The sequence below is a fragment of the Balaenoptera physalus genome (assembly GCF_965194825.1).
Source record: "Balaenoptera physalus genome assembly, chromosome: 2".
In the NCBI taxonomy this organism is placed as follows: domain Eukaryota; kingdom Metazoa; phylum Chordata; class Mammalia; order Artiodactyla; family Balaenopteridae; genus Balaenoptera; species Balaenoptera physalus.
The window spans coordinates 41,879,907-41,900,100 of record NC_138883.1 but is presented as its reverse complement, the minus strand read 5'-3'; the positions used below and the strand labels follow the sequence as shown (position 1 = coordinate 41,900,100).

General features: G+C 37.8%; 1 protein-coding gene across 1 annotated transcript in view; it reads right to left on the bottom strand.

Annotated features, from left to right (window-relative positions):
* Positions 1-138: 138 nt before the first annotated feature.
* CCDC175 (coiled-coil domain containing 175) overlaps positions 139-20,194 on the bottom strand; it is an 84,369-nt gene continuing 64,313 nt past the window's right edge. The window contains exons 16-21 of the mRNA XM_082450520.1: positions 15,959-16,038; positions 14,324-14,476; positions 11,355-11,457; positions 7,903-7,946; positions 6,091-6,253; positions 139-800 (exon numbers count right to left, since the gene is read on the bottom strand). Of these exons, the coding sequence (XP_082306646.1) occupies positions 712-800; positions 6,091-6,253; positions 7,903-7,946; positions 11,355-11,457; positions 14,324-14,476; positions 15,959-16,038 (632 nt within the window). The 3' untranslated portion in view covers positions 139-711. The remainder of the gene's footprint in view (positions 801-6,090; positions 6,254-7,902; positions 7,947-11,354; positions 11,458-14,323; positions 14,477-15,958; positions 16,039-20,194) is intronic.

Below are 20,194 nucleotides of genomic sequence, written 5' to 3'. Positions count from 1 at the left end.
GTTATCTATTTATTTTCACCAATACAGTATTTTGATCTATTACAAAAATAGAGCATAATTTATATAACAGGTCTTTTGTTTTAGGTAGTTTGGTTGAAGACATCTTCAGGTTATTCCTGTTCCTGTAAAGAAAAATGATAATAAAACGCTTAACTACAAAAAAATCTCAAATATCTGGCATTTAATTGTATTTGCCACACTAATTGTGGAAATAATTCAAGATGTTAAGTAGTAAGATTAGTGTCTCTTTCCCAAATGAATAAATATACTTCCTTCCCCCATATCTCATTTTTGAGGATATATGCATGTGCCATGTTTTATGAATCCTGAGACATAATTTTTGTCATATTGTGATATCTCAATTGATGGCTTCTTAGATTTAACAAAATACAGAATATATACAGTATATAAAGTTTTCCTGTGTTTGGTTGTTAATACTTGTGCTGTGATTTTTATGCTCCGAAGTCTTCAGGAGGCTCATTATTGGGAGCAAAATAAGATTTTTGCACTTAATAATCTGACCCTGTTTATCCATTTGTATTTTTAGAAGGTTATTTCCCTTTTCTGCTCATTGGTGAGGGTTGCATGAGTTTGTTAAATCTCAAACTTTTAAGGCTTCCATTGACAGCTGCAAAATATAAAAGAAAATGCACTCACTTTTTCTGTAGTTTTGCACCTTTTAAATTCACAGCAGTTGTATCCTTTATTTTGTTAGTTTTTCTTCGTTGATGTTTTTTTCATAGTACATTCAACCACTGGGAGACGGATTCTTTTGATAGGACTCTGTTTCTTCTTATTTTCTGTAGGAATAAATAAAGTGTAAAAATTCTATATGTATCTTATATAGGTTTATGTAGTTACAATTTTAAATTGCCCCAAGAATCCTCAACTGGACGACTGTATAATGGGCGGGGGTGTGTGGGGGGGGATGGTGCTGAGGGATCATGCATCTGATTACCAGGACTGTCTTTTTGTTGCAGTACATTTGGAGTCATTTTAATAATTATTTTCCCCTCCAATGTCCTCTTCTAGCAGAAAAATGTGTATGCAAAAGGAGAAATCGTGCAAGTAATATGATTACAAGGCCTCAAATGCAAGGAATTTCAGGAATACTTAATACATATTTGCATTTTTAATTTGCTTCCTTAAGAACAAGACTAGAACAATTCATAGCAACTGTGGTTGCTAATGTTACTAAATTTGTTAAAATGGTCATTAAAAATACACAAAAACAACGCCTTTTTCTAGCTCAGCTTTGTTTTGTCTTAGATCCTTGTACTGTATTACTACTCTGGCTGCTACAGTGTATAGTAATTACTTTGCTAACTAGCACTGGATAGGTAATATAAAAGTTAAAATATTTTCTTAATTTGGGTCAATTGATAAATATAACAATTACATTGTTATATATTTGTCTAAAACATATAGTTTTCAAGACTTGGCTGCACAATGGAGCCAGCTGGAGAGAGTTCTAAAAACACGCCAGGGTCTCACCCCCAGAGATTCAGGGTGAATTGGTCGGGCTGAGCAGAGGTATTTTTAAAACTTCCTCCAGGTGACTCTAATGTTTGAAAACCGTGGTCTAAACTCTCTTCCTAGTTCAGATCTTAATTTTTCGAAGAGATCTTTTGAAAATTTCTGAGCAAATGATTTTTTAAAGTATTTCTTACTGAAATTTTTATTCTGCTTCAATAACTAGGTTCTTTTCCAGAATTAAATGATCAAAATAAATTATATCAAGTCCTTTTCATCACAATAACAAAAAGATAGCTTTAAAAGTGTTTTACACGAACTTTTTTATCTTTCTCTAAAAATATCTCTTGGCCTAAAAAAGTCTTCTGTAGAGCACATATCAAGTTAAAATATTTGATTAGCACACAAATTATCTGTAACCTAAGTTATAATACATGGTATAATAGGGATTTTTGGAATTTTAAAACAAAATTATTTATAGTACTTGTTTAAAAATAATCTGTACACAGTTACTATTTGGTTTAGGTATACACCAAGAATTAACTTATTTACCTTTAATTTACAAGAAAGAATGTTAAAGCAAAAAGTAACAATTTTAGTTTTCAGGATGAAGTCCGGCATTTCCCATTCGGCCAAGCCTATCCCCCACTCTTGCCAACTGGTACCCCCAGCAGATCTCCACTCAGCCACGCTATTACTGTTCCTGGCCAGCTTATGTCAGCTGCTCCTTCAGGAAGATATCCCTATATATTCCCAACACCCCACAAGATTGAGAGGTGCCTCTTTACCCTCCATAGCCACTCACTAGAAGGAATCCACCATATTCTAATCATCTCTTCACTTGTCTGCTTCTCACAGTGTATGACCAGTTTCAGGGACTGGTCTTGTTCGACTCAGTAACTGGGCATGTGCTCTAGTACCGGGCTCAAAGGTATTCAATATGCTAATACAGCTAGTGCAGTGACCCTGAAGGAGAGCACCAGGACCTGCAGGGCCACAGTGACACATTGTGTCCACAAGAGGGCAGGAGAGGGCTGTTAAGCTGGAAGAGATCAAGGGCTTCTCTAGAAGTCCATCAGTAACAGAAGACTTTCAACGCGAAATATCCAAGAGCTGAGAGGTGCCTCAGAGATGTTCAAGTAATTCAAGGGGCCAGGGTGACTATTATCTCCTCAGGAAGGCAGAAGATTTCAGGGATCTCAGTGCCTAATTTGTGTCTGAGGCATTATTTATTATTCCTGTTAGTTAGCATTCATATTTAACCAGGGCAACAGAAGAGTGGAAGTTAAATAACATGTAAGAAGCAGAGCTGAGATTTGATCCAAGGTCCACCTTCCTCCAAAGCCCATGTGGTGCCAGTGCTCCAGGAGCAGAAACAAGTGGAGTAAGGGAATCAGGAAATCCTCCCTTACATCTCAGCTCCATCTCCAGTTCTCCAGAGACCTCTCCCGGTTCCTTCACTAGCTCAAGTCTCTCTCCCTCTTAGGTTCTCTCATAGCTCTCATGCCCCACCTGTAAAATTCCTATGACAAGAGGTTTTATATACATTTGCATAATACTTGGTTCTCCCACTGTGTCAGGGGTGGGCAAACTACAGGGGCAATTCTGCTACAATGGCAGACCTGAGTAGTTGCTACAGAGACCTTATGGGTGACAAAGCCAAAAAATATTATGGCCCTTTAACATTTGCCGGCTTCTGTACTAGACTGTGAATTCCATTTGGGCAGGGATTATATCTGTTTTCATTCACCACTGTAACCCCAGAGCCTAACATGATACTTGGCACAGACTAGGCATTCAGTTAATACTTGTGGAATTCAGTTTAGTGTTAATAGTGAAACATGGATGAAAAACAGGAGGAATTTCAAGTATCAGTATGTCCAATTAGGAACATTTCAGTGGCTGCAAACAGTACTGACTTTTTAAATTGAAATTCCTCCAATCAGTAATCTATTGACTGAAAATACTTTCAGTAGAAATATGTGTTTTTTCTTATAAAATTAAGTGATATTCTTTTCATTTCCAACAACAAAAAGAGAATATTTTAATTTTTTCCAGAATTGGTCACTGTGTAACAGAGCATGTTCATCATTGCATGGCCTAGAACAAAGAAATCATCCCTTCTCTTTATTTGTCTCAGCCTATGTGATCCTTAGGGTTTGCCATATTGCCAAAAAAAATCTCACCCACTCCATGAGTGATCAAAGGAGAAGATGCAATACTCTATCTCAGGGTTTGGCAAACCTTTTCTGTAACAGATAATTTCGGTGTGGCGAGCCACATGGTCCCTGTCAGTGTCTACCGTTGTAGCACAAAAGCAGCCATATGTAACGTGTGACTGTATGAGCATGGCTGGTGTTCAATAAAACTTTATCTACAAATATAGGAATTTGAATTTCATATAGTTTTCTGGTACCAGGAAATATTATCCTTTTGATTTTTTTCCAACTATTTGAAAATATAAAAACCATTCTTAGCTCTGAGCCCTATAAAAACAGGAGGGGGCAGCTTTACAGAAAAACCCGAACGAAATTTTTGGCCAACCCAATACTTTTCATACTTGCAATATTTCATAATAAATATTAACTGGAACTTGTTCCAGTTGTCTAGAATAAGAATGGTTTAATTAAGAGTCGTATATACTGATTGCCCATCAAATGAACTTAAATTTTAATTAAATGATTGTACCATTTGGATGAAATAAAAATGAATGGCACATGCTGAATTGGCCTATTTTTTATATTTTATTTGGGTTGGTTTTCACTCAAAGCAACTATTACTCTTTTCTGAACATGATACTTGAAGTTGAAAATGGAAGTAAAAATTAAGATCCGTGCTGAGACTGAATATACAAACCAACAATGGCCACACCATACATGACAATAGACCCATGCAATGACCATATATGTAATGAGCCCAGAACAGTCATAACTTGACCAATGACCACCAACTTCCCTCTTTTATGACCCTTCTTCTAACTTGGGACCAATTAGAGAAAAGCCAAGTATGCTTACTAATCCATCACATAGGCTGTCCTCCTTCTACTCAGCCTGTTACCAGCCTCCCCATCCTAACAACCTCCAATCAGAACACACCTGAGGCCTTCCTTTTTTTTTTCACACTAAACCTCTCTCACTCCTGCACCTGCCTCTGAATCTCTGGCAAAAACAAGTGACGGTGACTCTGACTCCCTTGTTCTACCAAGCTTTATGCCTCAGCTTGCTCTCGTTTGGGTGGCCTGCAATTTTTTCCATGCTGCAATCCTCCACTTTCCGTAGGTTATCAATAAGACAGTACTCAAAATACATGAAAAAGGGAATATGGTATTAGTTATTCCGCGGGTTTAGCTTTTCAATATAGTCTATGTTTTTGCTCCAATGCAAAGATTCCATCAGGTTTCAGACAAAACAGGAAGATTTGCTCGTATGAAAACAGTGCAATCGACACCTAGAGATGATTTAGCTCTTAAAATTCTGCTTGCTCTACAGTTGCTAGGGATGGCCTGACCTAGCAAAGAAAATGCAGAGTTAAGCAACATTCACCAGGGACCCTTATGCACTAAGACATAATAAGTATCACCAACCTGGAGCAGGACCACCAAGACAGCTTTTAGGTTGATAAGAAGGTTCACCCACAAAATTCCTTATTGGCTGCTAAAACATTATTTCTTTTGTCAAGCAATACCCTCAGAATATTGGTTTTTACCAAATATTGAGATGTTTTTAATTGTACCACTTTCTCTCATTTTACTTTTATTTCATCTTATTTTTAAATTTTCTACAACCCACCTATAATATTGCTTATCTAATGATGATGCTCTTAAACCTTAATAGCCTCTAATAATAGATCTGTACACTTGCCAGATGACATTATTTTCATTTCACCACTCAATCTCTCCCCTACGCTCTATTCTCCTTCCTTCTCACCAGCCCCTTCTACCTCCACCATCCCACCTTCCCAAGGGATTCCAGCCCTGGGACCTCTGGGCTGTACTGTGCGAGGATTCACCTTCACTTCTAGCTGCAGCCCTGATCTGGAAGGAGTTCTGTAGCCCTTGTGTCTAACATGACACTAGAGTAGGGATTGAGGATGAAGGTTGATATTCCTCTGGAGAGCCCAGGTTGCTTGCTCATGAGTCAATCGAGTTGCATAGGATGTGTTATCATCTCAGAAGCCCCAGAAGGCATCACTAGAAAACAGCAACTATTGCTGTCTTTAATGCTGTTGCTGTTTTTAATGCTAAACTCAGCTCAGGAAGAAAAGGGAAAATGATGTTCAATATCTTCTGTTTAAGAAGACAAGGAAGTATGTAAAAGAGTTTTAAAAGATTTTGGGAGGAAAATGTTTAAAAAAGTCAGAAAGAAGTTGAGATTCAGTTATTTAGGAGATTCACTCAGATGGAAGGGAAACTTGCCCAACACTGCTGCATTACCATATTCAACCCCACAAATGAGAATCAACATTCATTGAACATATGTGACATTATTGAGAATGGATTATTGGGGATAACTAAATTATTGGTTGGCATTCTTTTTTTTTTGCTATTTTAGATGTCACCAGCTACAGTAAAATAGCAGAAAGGTCTTTGTTACCCAAAGCTCTTGAGGTGTTACTTACTGAGAAGGTCTGTCTGCGATTCTTGTTCCATAAGAAAACGCATCTCTTCAATGTCCTCTTGAAGCCAAATACTGATTTGCTCAATTTTTTCATCTCTTTCATACAGCTTCTCTATCAGATTTTTTATTTCTTGCAAGGTCTCATTACCACTCTCTACCAATTCCTTTAAAAAGTAGCATTTGGGGGTATGTGAATATAAATTGCAACAAAATAAATAAAAACGTATTTTGTATGAGTGAGTCATGTACAAGACAAAAATACATAGGCAAAATTGGTACTAGTCATGTAAAATAAGTGTCTGCAGACAGCAGATTCACAAGGTTCTGTAAAGGATCTCAGAAAAGCGGATTAGCAAACGAGAAGATTTAATGGAGTACTCACTGAACTCCAAATTTTAACTGGGTAGGGTAATGGTTGTGGTATAAAAAAGCCAGCCCATCTTAAGAGCGGCACAGAATTGCAGAGGAGATTCAGCATGGCTTAAAGCTTAAGAGAAAGAACTTTGGAATCAGGCTGGATCTGAGCTTTAAATCCCCACAAGTTCATCAACTGTTCGGTCTCAGGCAAGTCACTTAACTCTCTGAGCCTCAGCAGCTTCATCTAAAAAAGGCACTACTAACACTTCCCTTATCCACTGTTTTAAGGGTTAAACAAGGATCACATGTAAACTTTATTTTTTATTTTATTTTATTTTTTAAAACATCTTTATTGAAGTATAATTGCCTTACAATGGTGTGTTAGCTTCTGCTTTATAACAAAGTGAATCAGTTATACATATACAATATGTTCCCATATCTCTTCCCTCTTGCATCTCCCTCCCTCCCACCCTCCCCATCCCACCCCTCTAGGTGGTCACAAAGCACCGAGCTGATCTCCCTGTGCTATGCGGCTGCTTCCCACTAGCTATCTATTTTACATTTGGTAGTGTATATATGTCCATGACACTCTCTTACCCTGTCACATCTCACCCCACCCCCTCCCCATATCCTCAAGTCCATGTAAACTTTAAATACTTAGAAAGTAGCAGAACCAGGATTTTAAACTACAGCCTACCTCCCTCTAAAGGGGGGAAGGGTTGGAGATGGTGAATGGCTGGTAAAACATGGAGGAGAGATGGAGTTCAGAATTGACAACTTTGTCCTAAAATGATCTGTGTTCAGTTTGCGCTTGAAAAATAAAAATGTCATTCCCCCATTCCCACTTTAACTGAAGTGGTAGAGTGGGAAGACAGCTTCCCAAAGGATTAAGATTTCATAGTGATGTTTGGTACTCTTAAAAATAAGACAACAGGCCCAAAATGGAGTCACTTACACTAAACCCCATGTCACCAAACTGCGAGACTTAATTACAGTTTCAGCTCCCTCAGAAATGGAATCTTAAACCAGTCAATCAGGAATCTACCTGATCAGTTACTAGTCAGGTAATTTGCCTAGTAGACCCCTGCCATCCCTGAGAGGAAAGTGACCTTGCAACAGCCAACCTGCCTTTTTTGCCTGGAATAACTTCCTTGTTCCTGCTCCCTTCTGACTATAAAAGTCTTTCATTTGTACAGCTCCTCAGAGCTCCTTCCTGTCTGCTAGCTTAAATGATGCCTGATTCATGAAGTGTTGAATAAAGCCAATAAGATCTTTAAAATTTACTCAGTTGAAATTTGTTTTTTAACAGCACAAAGGATACATTTTAGGATATGATGATCACACCAGCTCTGTCACTCCCCGCAAATCCTGACCTCTTTCCTTATACACACACTTATTAGGTAGGTGAATATCTTAGAAATATGATACTTATGGAGGCAACACAGAAAAAGCTCACCTTAAGTGTAGTCCAAAATTCAGTCCACAAATCCGAATATTGTGCTGAATTAAAGATTTTTAAAATACAAAAGTTACTGAAATCATTTGAATGTTTTAATTCAAGTAACGCTACTTGTTTTTCAAAAATTATTTTTATCTAAAAATTCCTACTTCCAAAATGTCAGAACAACACTTGCCTTCCCACTTTAAACAAGGAGAAAATGGGACTAAACGTATAAAACTAGTATATTTGTTTCAATATCCAGTTTTCAGATACTGGCGAGTGCGCAGCACAGAACTGTGGCACCTGAAAGAAGGGAGAGAAGCGTGAGCCCTATGATCACTGGGCTCTCTGCTGGGGGTGTGAGCAGAGCAAGGCAGTCTCACACAGATACAGAAATCTGCTCAAAGATTAGCAAATCAAATCCAGCAATATATGAAAACAATAATAGCTTTTGAACAAGTGGGTTTTATCCCTGGAGGGGAAGATTGGTTTGACATTCCAAAATCAATCAATGCAATTTCCCATACTAACGTCGTAAAGGAGAAATACCACCTGAGCATCTCGGTAGCTGCTTGAGTCACTGAGGTGGTTCACACAGGCACTGCATGCCTACGTGACTGACCCCCTCCAATAAACACCCTGGACATCCAAGCCCCTGTGAGCTCCCCTGCCTAGCACCACCTTGCATGTGTCACACGTCATTGCTGGGGAATTAAGTGCATCTTTGCAACTCCACTGGGAGAGGGTGCCTGCAAGCTTGCACCTGGTTTCCTCCAAGCCCTTTTGCCCTTTGCTGATTTTACTCAGTACCCTTCACTGTAATAGACAATAACCATAAGGTATAACAACTTCTGAGTCCTGTGAATCCTTCCAGCTAATCATCAAGAATGGGGACAGTCCTGAGGACCTCTAAAACAATACGAAGAGCTGCAAAATCTTGCTGAGAAAAATTAAAGAAGTTCTAAATAAATGGAAATATATACTGTGTTCTTGGATTGGCAGTCTTCATTTTGTTAAGATGTCAATTCTCCCCAAATTGATTTACAGATTCAACACAAACCCAATTAAGATCCCAGCAGGGGTATGTGTGTGGGGTGTGTATAGATTAATAAGCTGATTCTAAACTTATATGGAAATCAAAAGATCTAAAATAGCCAAAATAATTCTAACAGAGAAGCACAAATGTGGAGAACTTGCATTACATGATTTCCAGACTGAATATGAAGCTATAGTAACCAGGACAGTGCAACACTGGTGTAAAGTTAGATATTTAGAATAAAGGAACAGACTCATAAACTGATTTTTTGAAAACGTCGTTTAAGTAATACAGTACTAAAAGGAGTCTTTTCAAAAATTGTGCTGACACAACTGAATATGCATAAGAGAAAACCATGACATTTCAACCCTTACCTCATACCATACGAAGAAGTTAACTTGAAATGAATCAGGGATCTAGACATAAAAGCTAAACTAAAAACTCGTAGAGATAACATAGGAAAAAATCTTCGAGAACTTGGCTTAGGCAAAAATGTATTAGACAGGACACAGAAAATACTAACCCTAAAAGGCAAACTAGATAAAGCAGTCTTTGTTCAAAAGAAAATTTTTAACTTCTTTTCTAAGACACCATTAAGAAAATGAAAAGTCAAGCCTCAGACTGAAAAAGGACTCATTTCCAGACTGTATAACGATTTTAACTCAATAAGAAACACAAAGAGGGACTTCCCTGGTGGTGCAGTGGTTAAGAATCCGCCTGTCAATGCAGGGGACTCGGGTTCGAGCCCTGGTCTGGGAAGATCCCACATGCTGCGGAGCAACTAAGCCCGTGCGCCACAACTACTGAGCCTGCGCTCTAGAGCCCACGAGCCACAACTACTGAGCCCACGTGCCACAACTACTGAAGCCCACGTGCCTAGAGCCTGTGCTCCGCAACAAGAGAAGCCACCGCAATGAGAAGCCCACGCACCGCAACGAAGGGTAGCCCCCACTCGCCGTAACTAGAGAAAGCCCGTGCGCAGCAACGAAGACCCAATGCAGCCAAAAATAAATAAATAAAAGACCTTAAAAAAAAAGAAACACAAAGAACACAAAGCAATGTGCAAAAGATTTGGACAGACATGTGGCAGATTGTATTTTCCAGAGATGGCTCCACAATATATTTCATCTCCCATGCTCTTCCCCCAACATGATGCTGACACTCTTCCCATTAGTAGTGATGTCTCTGTCCCCTCCCCTTTTGCCTGGTGACTGCCTCAACCATTAGGGCATTGTGGAAGTGGCACTCTGACTACCAAGGTCAAGTCACAACAATGCCGTGAACTTCCACTTTGTTTTCTTGGGATGCTAACTTTTGGAACACAGCAGGCCAAGCAGCTACATGCATGGAGTGGCCACGTGGAGGTGTTCTGGTTAACAGTCTCCCCTGGATTCATCTGAGAGCCAGCATTGACACCAGAAGTGTGAGTGAGTGGGTCTTCAGATGATTCCAGTCCCCAGCTGCTGAATTACCCCCCAGCCATCAAGTTGCCCCAACCGATGTCATGTAGAACAGACAGGAGTTGCCTCCACTAAGTTCTAACAAATTGACAATTTTTGAGCAAAGTAATTTGTAACGTCATGCTGTAATAGATAATTTGTTCACGACACTTCACAAAAAATGATATACAAGCGGCCAAAAAGCATATGAAAAGATACTTAACAACCTTAGTCAACAGGAAAACTTAGTCAAGAGGAAATACCATTACATGCCTAGTAAATGGCTAAAATGTTAACAATTTTAAGTGTTTTGACAATTTTAATTGTTGGTGAGGATGTGGAGTATCCCATTGAGAGTGGGATGATAAATTTGTACAACTACTTCAGCAAACTGGCCATTTCTTATAAAGTTAAACATGTTACACTAACGGTGTAACCCAGCGATTCCCCTCCTTTGTATTTACCCAAGAGAAACGAAAACAAATATTCTCAAAAACACTTATAAACAAATAGCAACCCCAAACTGGAAACAATCCAAATGTCCTTCATCTAGCGAATGGATAAACAAAATATGGTATATCCATTTAATGGAACACTACTATACAGCTGTAAAAAAGAGCCAACGATGATATATGCAACAACATGGATGGATCTTAAAAAACAGTTTGCTGACTGAAAGGAGCCAGGTACAAAAGAGTGCATGCTCTACCATTCCATTTATATCTAATCCTTAGGGACAGAAGGCACATCAGTGGTTTCTAGGGACTGGAGGTAGGGTGGGAAATCAACCACAAAGGGACACAAGGGACGTTTTTCAATGATGAAAATGTTCTATATCTTTCTTGTGGTACTAGTGGTTCTAGTGGTATGTACATTTGTCAAAACACATTGAACTTAAGATGGGTGCATTTTATTATATGCAAACCAGTAAAATTGATTTAAACAAAACTTTATTTTTTATATGTAAAGGTCATTCATGACACATTACTTACTCTGAAGAGCCGTCAGCTGAGACGACAGGTCATTTGAGGTGCACATGAGGTCTTCTCCTCCCTTTTTGTGTTGCTCTGTGCTGCTCTTTATGTATGCAATATGCTGGAAATTAAAGGCATGTGCTTGCTTTAAGCCGTTTAGTTATAGAAGGTTAATTACCCGTGCAGTCACTTAGCAAACATTTATTGATTCCTCCTCTGTGCGACCTACCATTCTAGGTGCAAGGGTAACAGTGGTGAACATAGCCCTTGTTAAGCTTACATTCTGGTGAGGGAGGTAAAGGACACTACTTCCTAGTAAGCATTTCAACACCCAAGTAAACACGGTATTCTGAATTTGCCACAAAAATGAATTAAAAGGTATTCTGCCTAAACACACTGTCTTCACAGGAAAAAAAATGATTTTTTTTTGTGCAAAATGTGTGTTCAGTACATGTTACAAGGCAGCACTGATGCCTCACTGGAGGCGTTCATAAGACCTCACAGAGATCAAGTGAGGAGAGCCTATGGAATTGCTCACTCTAGTCGGATGTTTCATTGCGTTGGGTGGCAGTGGTAGCAGTGGTTTGGGTGTTAAAGTCATGGCTTTCTGTTCTGACCACCCAATGCTCAGGACCTCTAAAGTCTCTGGGAACTCTGAAAGTATGGGCTTTGGGATATAATGTTGGCACTGGCCCAGTTTCAAGAGAGAAATAATCAAATACTAGAAACTACCGATAAAAATCTTAGAGTGTCTGGTACCATAGGAGAAGTAGACATGGAACTGTTCCACAGGACTGTTTATAAGCATGTGTTAGAGGGTCTCTCACGCAGCCTTGATCTTGTGGCAGTCTTTGCATGGCTTGCTGGCAGATTTTGCAGTAAACCAAAGTGAAAGTCACCTTAAGCCAAGTCCAAGTCATCATTCTTGCTCTCTTTGAACATGGATCACTGTTCGTAGACTTGCCTAGTTCAGCTGGCCTCTCGTAACTCTCCAACTTTCCTCTCTTAGTCCCCCTTTTTGGTCTCCTCTTCTGCTTACTCTTTAAAAGTTGTCTTTCTCCAGAACTCTGTTCACACCTCACTGTTCTCATTCACTATCCCTGAGGAATTTCACCATCTCCCAGGTGTAAATCCTACCTCTATGCTAATGACACCCTGTCAGACTTTTCCTTGGAGCTCCTCACGTGGTGTGATTAGGTGCTCTTGCTCTGGGTGACTCTGTATATGCGCCCTGGGTAGATTGTCATACTTAACAACCAAATTGTAATTATCCATTTGTATACCCATCTCCCCAATTAGACTGTGAGCTTCCTAAGGGCTTGGGACAGCGTCTTACTCATATTTGTATTCACTGTGCCTTCCCTAGAGTTTGGGACTCACTGATGCTTAAAATGTTTGTTGAATGAAGGGATGCGATCATTAAAACAAAGAGTGGTAAGTGAATAAGATAAACGCATAGGGTAATCCAGGGGCTAGTAGGTGGACCTTGAATCCAAAAACAGAACTTTTAGAATCAGTCTTTAACATAGTCAGTCAAAGAGATTTTCCCCTTACTTAGAGTCTTACTGCTGTAGGACTGTTTTTATTTTTCCAGTTATTAAAAATTCAAAAAAAAACCCCAAAGAGACTCAGTTTCCTAATCTATAAAAGGGACATAATGTAATATCCACATATATTATCCAGGTTATTGTGAGCATCGAATGGGACTGAACTCCTCTTACATGTGAGGCATTGTGCAAAACTCTTGAAACACATTGATACAGATCCTGACCTTTGAGGTCAATAAGGTTTACCAGAAAAAAATATTTTTAAAATTGCATTTCTTTTGCACTTTCAGTTTACAAAGAAGTCACCTTCACGCTATGAATTTAGGAGTTATTCCCATTTTAAGGGGAGAAAAATGAAGCTCACAGTTAAGTGATCTGCCCAAAGTCACACAGGGTTACTAGTGAGTGACAGATTCAAATAAGTAACTCAAGTATAAATAAGTAAAATATAATCATTTGAGATTGAGACCTTAATTTTAGGGGTTGGATGAACAAATTCCTTTGCTTAAAAAAAAAGCTGCAATCAATATGAAACAGACAACCTAACTTTTTAAATGGGCACAAGACCTGGACAGGTACTTCACAAAGAGGGTATCCAAGTGGCCAACAACCTATGAATAGGTGCTTCATTAATCATCAGGGAAATGCAAATTAAAACCACCAAGGGACACCTCTATACACCCTCCAGAATGATTAAATTGAAAAAGGCCGAGTTTCATAGAGAATGAGGAACAACTGTGCTCTCATACACTACTGGGGGAGTGGCAGTTAGTGCAACGTCGTTGGGAGACTGGCACTGAGCACTAAAGTGGACCATATGCCTCCCTATGGCTCCAGAATTACACTTGAGATGTTTACCCAAAAGAAATATGCAATTTTATTCACTAAAAAACATGTAGTAGAATGTTCATAGCAACACTCTTTGTAATAGTCCAAATTAGAAACTCTCTAAACCCCCATCAACAGTAGACTGTATAAATAAACTGTAGTATAGTCATACAATGGAATACAATACACACATACAATACAATACAGAACTAAGGAATGAATGAATCATACCTTCACTCAGTAATAAGAATGAACCTCAAAAACATAATGTTGGGCAAAAGAGGGCATATTGTATCATTTCATACATATAATGTTCAAAAACAGGCAAAACTCATCTATGGTATTAGAAGTCAGTATAGCATTACCCTTGTTAGGAGGTTAGTGGCAGGAAGGCACAATAGAAGATATCTGGATTCTGTTGATGCTTTGTTTCTTGATCTAAGTGTTGGTTACCCAGTGTATTCATTAAGCTGTGCACTTATGATTTGGGCACTTTTCTGTGTGTACTTTAAGTTTCACTTAAAAAGTTTTAAGAGTTTTTCTCTCGTAACTAGTGCAGGTGTAGACAATCAACCAAGACCATTGTACAAAGTGAAGTGCGCTTGAACTTACCTCTTTTAATCTTTTATTTTCCAGGAGCAAATCATCTGTTTTTAAATCATGTACATAGATTTCATTTTCTAAGTGCTTTAGAACTTCAAAATGAGCTTTGATTTTATGGCTTTCATGATCTCTTAATTGTTTTAATTCTTGCTTCTCTTTATTCTGCTCAAACATAAAACCCACAATTATTGCATAGAGTTCAACTAGCAGGGCCCCAGTGTATTAGTTTGCCTGGACCACATTCAGAAAGGGGTTCTAATTACAACTGACCCTTGAACAATGCAGGGGTGAGGGGCACAAACCCCCTCCACTCAGAAATCTGCGTGTAACTTTACAGTTGGTCCCCTGTATCCCCAGTTTCACATCCATTGATTGAACCAACCACAGACTGCGTAGTACTTTCATTCATTGAAAAAAAATCCGCATATAAATGGACCCACAGAATTCAAACCTATGTTGTTAAAAGTGTCAACTGTAACTCCTTGACCATCAGCAGAGGTTATGGACACCTTCCCTTGAAAAACTTTATATAAACTCCAAAGCTAATGGACTCTGGGAAATGAGTCTATGGATCCCAAGTTAAGAGCCAAAGTTAAGTTGTTGAGACAATTTCACAAAATAGAATATACTTTGACATATGAACAACTACCTGGCAAAAATTGGGAAGCAGGGAGTGGAATTTATTGAGGCTCTTTCAGTGAGGACTTAATATTTCTCAAAAGAAGAAGAATATTACTTTATGGATTTTTCAGAGTTCTCTACACTTTTCTCTACTGAATTCTCTAGGCAGTTTTCTATTATTATACTGCTATAAATCACATAATCTTTGTACATTGTATAATCATCCCTAGCAGCATCTTATAAAGAATATGGAATTATATATATAATATACTTACTTGGAATTTTCCCCTTCATATGTTTCTATTTCCATAATGCACTGAAAGTTATTTTTGAGGTCAGTGACTCTCAAAGAATATGTTTTATTTTTAATTAACCAACTCTACATACATATGTTTATCATTAAGTATTGATTATAAAATTTGAAAAGGTATTAAGCATCTATTCACCTGCTCCCATTTCATTCACCCCCTCCACACCCACAACTTTGGCCCACTTATCCTTGTCTTCATAGGAATTTACCAGAATAACAGATCTGAAAAGAACCTTAGGAAGCATACTCCAATCTCTACCTTTTAAATAAGGAAACTGAATCCTCCCCAGTGATTTTCCAGTTTTTTGTTTTGTTTTGTTTTTTTAAATTTTGGCCACGTGGCACGGCATTTGGGATCTTATTCCCTGACCAGGGATCAAACCTGCACCCCTGGCATTGGAAGGTGGATTCTTATCCACTGGACTACCGGGGAAGTCCCAGGTTACATGTTCATTGCTTCTGAAGTTGCTCTCTCTCTACATACACACACATACACACGCACACACACACAGACGTATATATATGTGTGTGTATATATATATCTATATACATATGTGTGTGTTGTGATTAAAAATTTCAAAACATTGATATTAACAGGGTAAGTTTAAAAAATGTGAATTTCTTGAAAACTCTAATGTGCTCGGTAAGTATCACTGTCTGTATATACCAATATTCTAATAAAAGAAAAAAGAATGAATACATTGACTCTTTACCGTGTTGTTAAGGTATCTTAAAAAGTCTCTTGACAATTGAGAAATGTGATCATTCAGTAAATTCTGCTCCTGCTTTTGTGCTATAAAAGAGAGAGAGAGAGAAAAATAAATAACCACCTACAATGTTCTTTAATTAAAAGACAATAATCAAAATAAGACATATGCCTGGTTTTAGAAGCCAAACACTATTATAAGGCTTAAAACAAAAACTGGAAGTCAGGTGCTCCCCAATGCTGCATCCACCCCTGTGTTTGACTCCTCAGAATCAACCATCTTTAACTCATCTTAACTTTTCCTCTTACATTTTCTTAAAAATTTTCTTAAAATTTTTTAAGAAACTTTTAAATTTTCTTTCTTAACTTCTTCTGCTCGCTTCCTAACATAGTAGAGGAGGACACAGCCCACTTACCCCCATCCCTACACCTCCCGCCCACACCCGCAGCCTCCATGTCCCCTCCCTCAACCTCCTCGTGAAGCTGTGGATTTTATTTAAATGAATTTTGTTTGGATCATTATGACAATGTAAATATTATTCACTGATGAGACAACCAGTGTAGTATGATTACACTTCCTTTCTTATATAGTTTCTTGTTTTTCCTGGAGGTAAAAATTACCTCACTTTTTAAAAAAATTGCTTAGTTTTCCATGTACATGTCATTAATTCATATCAAAATCTATAACAGAATTGTAAAATCTTTCTGAACATTACTTCCCACGTGGTCAAACACATTAGGTAATCCATCAGTTCCCTTTCTTTGCCTTCTCCCACTACCTTCTGTACATTTTTCTTTAGTCCTGCCGCAAAGCTGACCTCCTGGGACTTCCCTCTGCATCTCTCTCATGTTGGGCCTCCTGCTTTCTGAATCTCATACCTTCTTCTTTCTCTTGATTGATTTCCTCTGTTTGTTGAAGCAAATTTTATGTAGCTTCCTGAGACAGAGTAAATGAGATCTTGTATATCTAAATATATCTCTATTCTAAATCTATACTTGACTGGTAGTTTGGATGGGTACCTAATGTTGGAAATTATTTTCTCTCAAAATTTTGAGGGCAATGTCTTCTAAATTCTATTATGATATTGCTGTTAAGAAGTCTGAGACCTGGGGCAACAAATTCCCAGTTGGTTAGCTGAGGCTTTTTGCATCTACATCTCAGTCTACTTCTCCTTCTATTAATAATTCTATTACCTATTATGAGATGGGCCAACATCTTTATGAGAATGGCCATAATAACCTACTCATAGAGTGATTCATCCTAACAATACTTGCTGAGCAATTCTGCTACTTTCCCCCTCCTTTTCCCACATGTCAATTCCTAATAAATGTCTTATACTCTAAATTCCATCTCAATCTCTTTCTCTGGAGAACTCAACCTGCAGCAAATTTAATTGGAATAGTGCCAAACTTATCAATTAATTGTGAAAAACTGACTTTTAATTCAGTTTTCTTATTTAGGAATAGGAGATGTCTCTAAATTTATTCAAGTCTTCTTATATATTTCTTAGCAAACCTCTCTTCATATAGAGTTTACAGATTTCTTTTTAAGGTTTTTCATGGTTTTCTTATATTTGTGGCTATTATTGATTTCTCTATTGAATAAAGCTCTTTCATTATAAAAAAAAAAAAGAAGTCTGAAACCATTCTGATACTAATCTTTTGTGTGAGATCTGCTTTTTCTCTCTAGAAGCTTTTAGGATCTTCTCTTTTTTTTTTTCTCCTGAAATCCATTAGTGATGTAGCTTAATGTCTTTTCTTTCATATATTGTACTGGGGATTGACAGGCCCTTTAAGGCCCTTTCAGGCCCTTTAAAATAGGAAGTTCATATTCTCCAGTACTGAGAAATATGTTTGTAATATTTCATTGATAACTTTATACTTCCCATTTTTTTTCTGGTCTCTTTTTCTGGCCTTCCTGTTAGTCAGATATTTGACACCTCAGAACAGTTTTATAATTTCCTTACCATTTTATCCTGTTATCTCCTTATTTTTTGTTCTATTTTTGGAGAGGTTTCCTTAACTTTTCTTATAATCCTCTTACTGAATTCTAAAATTTTAGTTGCTATATTTTTTATTTTTAAGAGCTCTTTTTTGTTCTTTGTTCTTTCTTTTAAGCATCTTGTTCTTTTTTCATAAATGCAATATCTTATTTTATTTCTCTAAGAATATACTTTAAGATATATTCTCTATAGTAGAGAGAACATATATTCTGAACAATATACAGAGAATATATACGTATTATATATAATAATATAGAGAGAATATATACTCCCTGAGAATTTATCTTTAAAAGTATTCTTATGTTATTTGTGTTTATGTTTCCACCAAGTTCTGTTTTTCTATCTGCTTTAGTTTATGTCATTCATGCTGGAGTTTTTCCTGAGATGTCTGGTGATCTTTGACTATCTAATCCTACTTAAGGGTGAGGGACTAAAAGGTTTGGTTCCTCGGTAGACTTCACTGTACAGTGATCAGGAAGTGATCACCCATTTTGTTGGGGGGCTCTCAAATGTTAGATTCTGTGGAGCTCTTTGAAACTGTTCAGTATCCTTGGGGAAGAATCCAACCATCTTCAGGGTGGGGAAGGGATCACAGAAGAGTTATAACACAACTGGTTGGCAGCCTTCATCAAGCTGAGCAGTAGAAGGGGGTCTCAGAACAGCACCTGTCTTCTGCCCCCAGCCATATCTGATATCCTGAAGTTTAGAACCCTCTTGCCCAATTTCTCTTCTGGCATTGTGGAGGAGTAGTCAGTCAGTGGCATAGAAGAGGACATTTGACCTGGGGGTCCAACTGCTCACTATAAAGACTTTCAGCTAATCTTCAGCCCCATGACTCATCTCAGGCTTCACAGTATCCCTGTCCTCCAATGTCCAAGACTTCCCTGGTCCTGAGGAGAGAACTTCTTGTCCTCATGCTATGCTTCTCTGTGAGCACTTGCTAGTTAAACTTCATCTTCTGCTAATACCTCTATCCACTTACACTTTCCAACAATTTGCTGTTATTTATTATCTGTTGATGTCTTCTCTGCCAGTCTCTTTGTACTTGTGGGTTTATATCTTTAAATAAATCTTTTGCACATATTTTATGAAGTTCTATTAGGGAGCAAAGATAGATGCATGTGTTTTATCCATCATATTTAATCACAAGTCACAACATTATTCTTTATGTGTACTGAGCCTTTATATTCTACCCTCTGTAAGTCTCACTCCTGGCAGGTGAAGTATATTTTCCTACTCTCTGAAGTACATTGCTCTTATGTCCCCTTTCCTTCTTTTCTCCTGCCTTCCTCTCTTTTCTCTACTTTCTTCAGTATTTTATCCCTTTTCTTTGACTTAAGAGAATCAGTTCTTGCAATATACTGCAATATATTTCTTATTTTTATACTCATAGTGTTTCTTATATCCTCCACCCAGTGCAAGAAGGGATGAAGGAAGGAAAAATTGGGAACGGAGTACATATATGTTGCAAGTCTTGGTAAAAGTGGTAAAAAAACAAGAAAACCTAACTGAGTTGACTAAATGAAAATGTGGCAAAAGTGGAAAATCAACTGAGGAATGGGAACCAGACCCAGGTACTTTTTCTTATAATATTCTTATATTCTTAAAAATCCACCTTCCTTGAAAATTATCACTATTCACTTTGAATATTTATTATCTGTTTATTTCACATTTGACCATATTGGGTTTCCATATGACTACCCTGTTTTGACACACTGCTTTAATTCCTATCCCCATATTCATCTTTACCAGCTGGTCAGTCCCACCACAGTGCACATTTTTACTCCCATTCCAGTAAAAAATGTGCACATTTTCTGTAATTTTGGTCCTGGCCTGATTCCAATGGCACTTCTTCCATCATCTAGAAGACAGAAGTTCTAGAAGTTGTCCTGCTTAATAACCTAAATCCTTGGATAATGATCCTTTACTCCCCAAATTCAAAACAAGACTCACACCTCTAGGGATGGATCTGGATCTGTGAAATTTGGGGTTCAGGGTTAGATGACCACATCCAATTTTTGTGGAGAAAATAATTATTTTTTATATTAAACACACACATGGTGTGCCATGTAATGAAACACAAAATATGCATACTTTCAGACACATTTCATCTTCTCTATGAAGCCCCCAGATCTGAGACAAGCTGTTATCTATCCCTGCCTTAGGGGCAGATTAGTGAAAAAAATCTAAGGAGTACATACCTTATAAATGATTAAAGTCATAGCTGGAAAATGATTAAA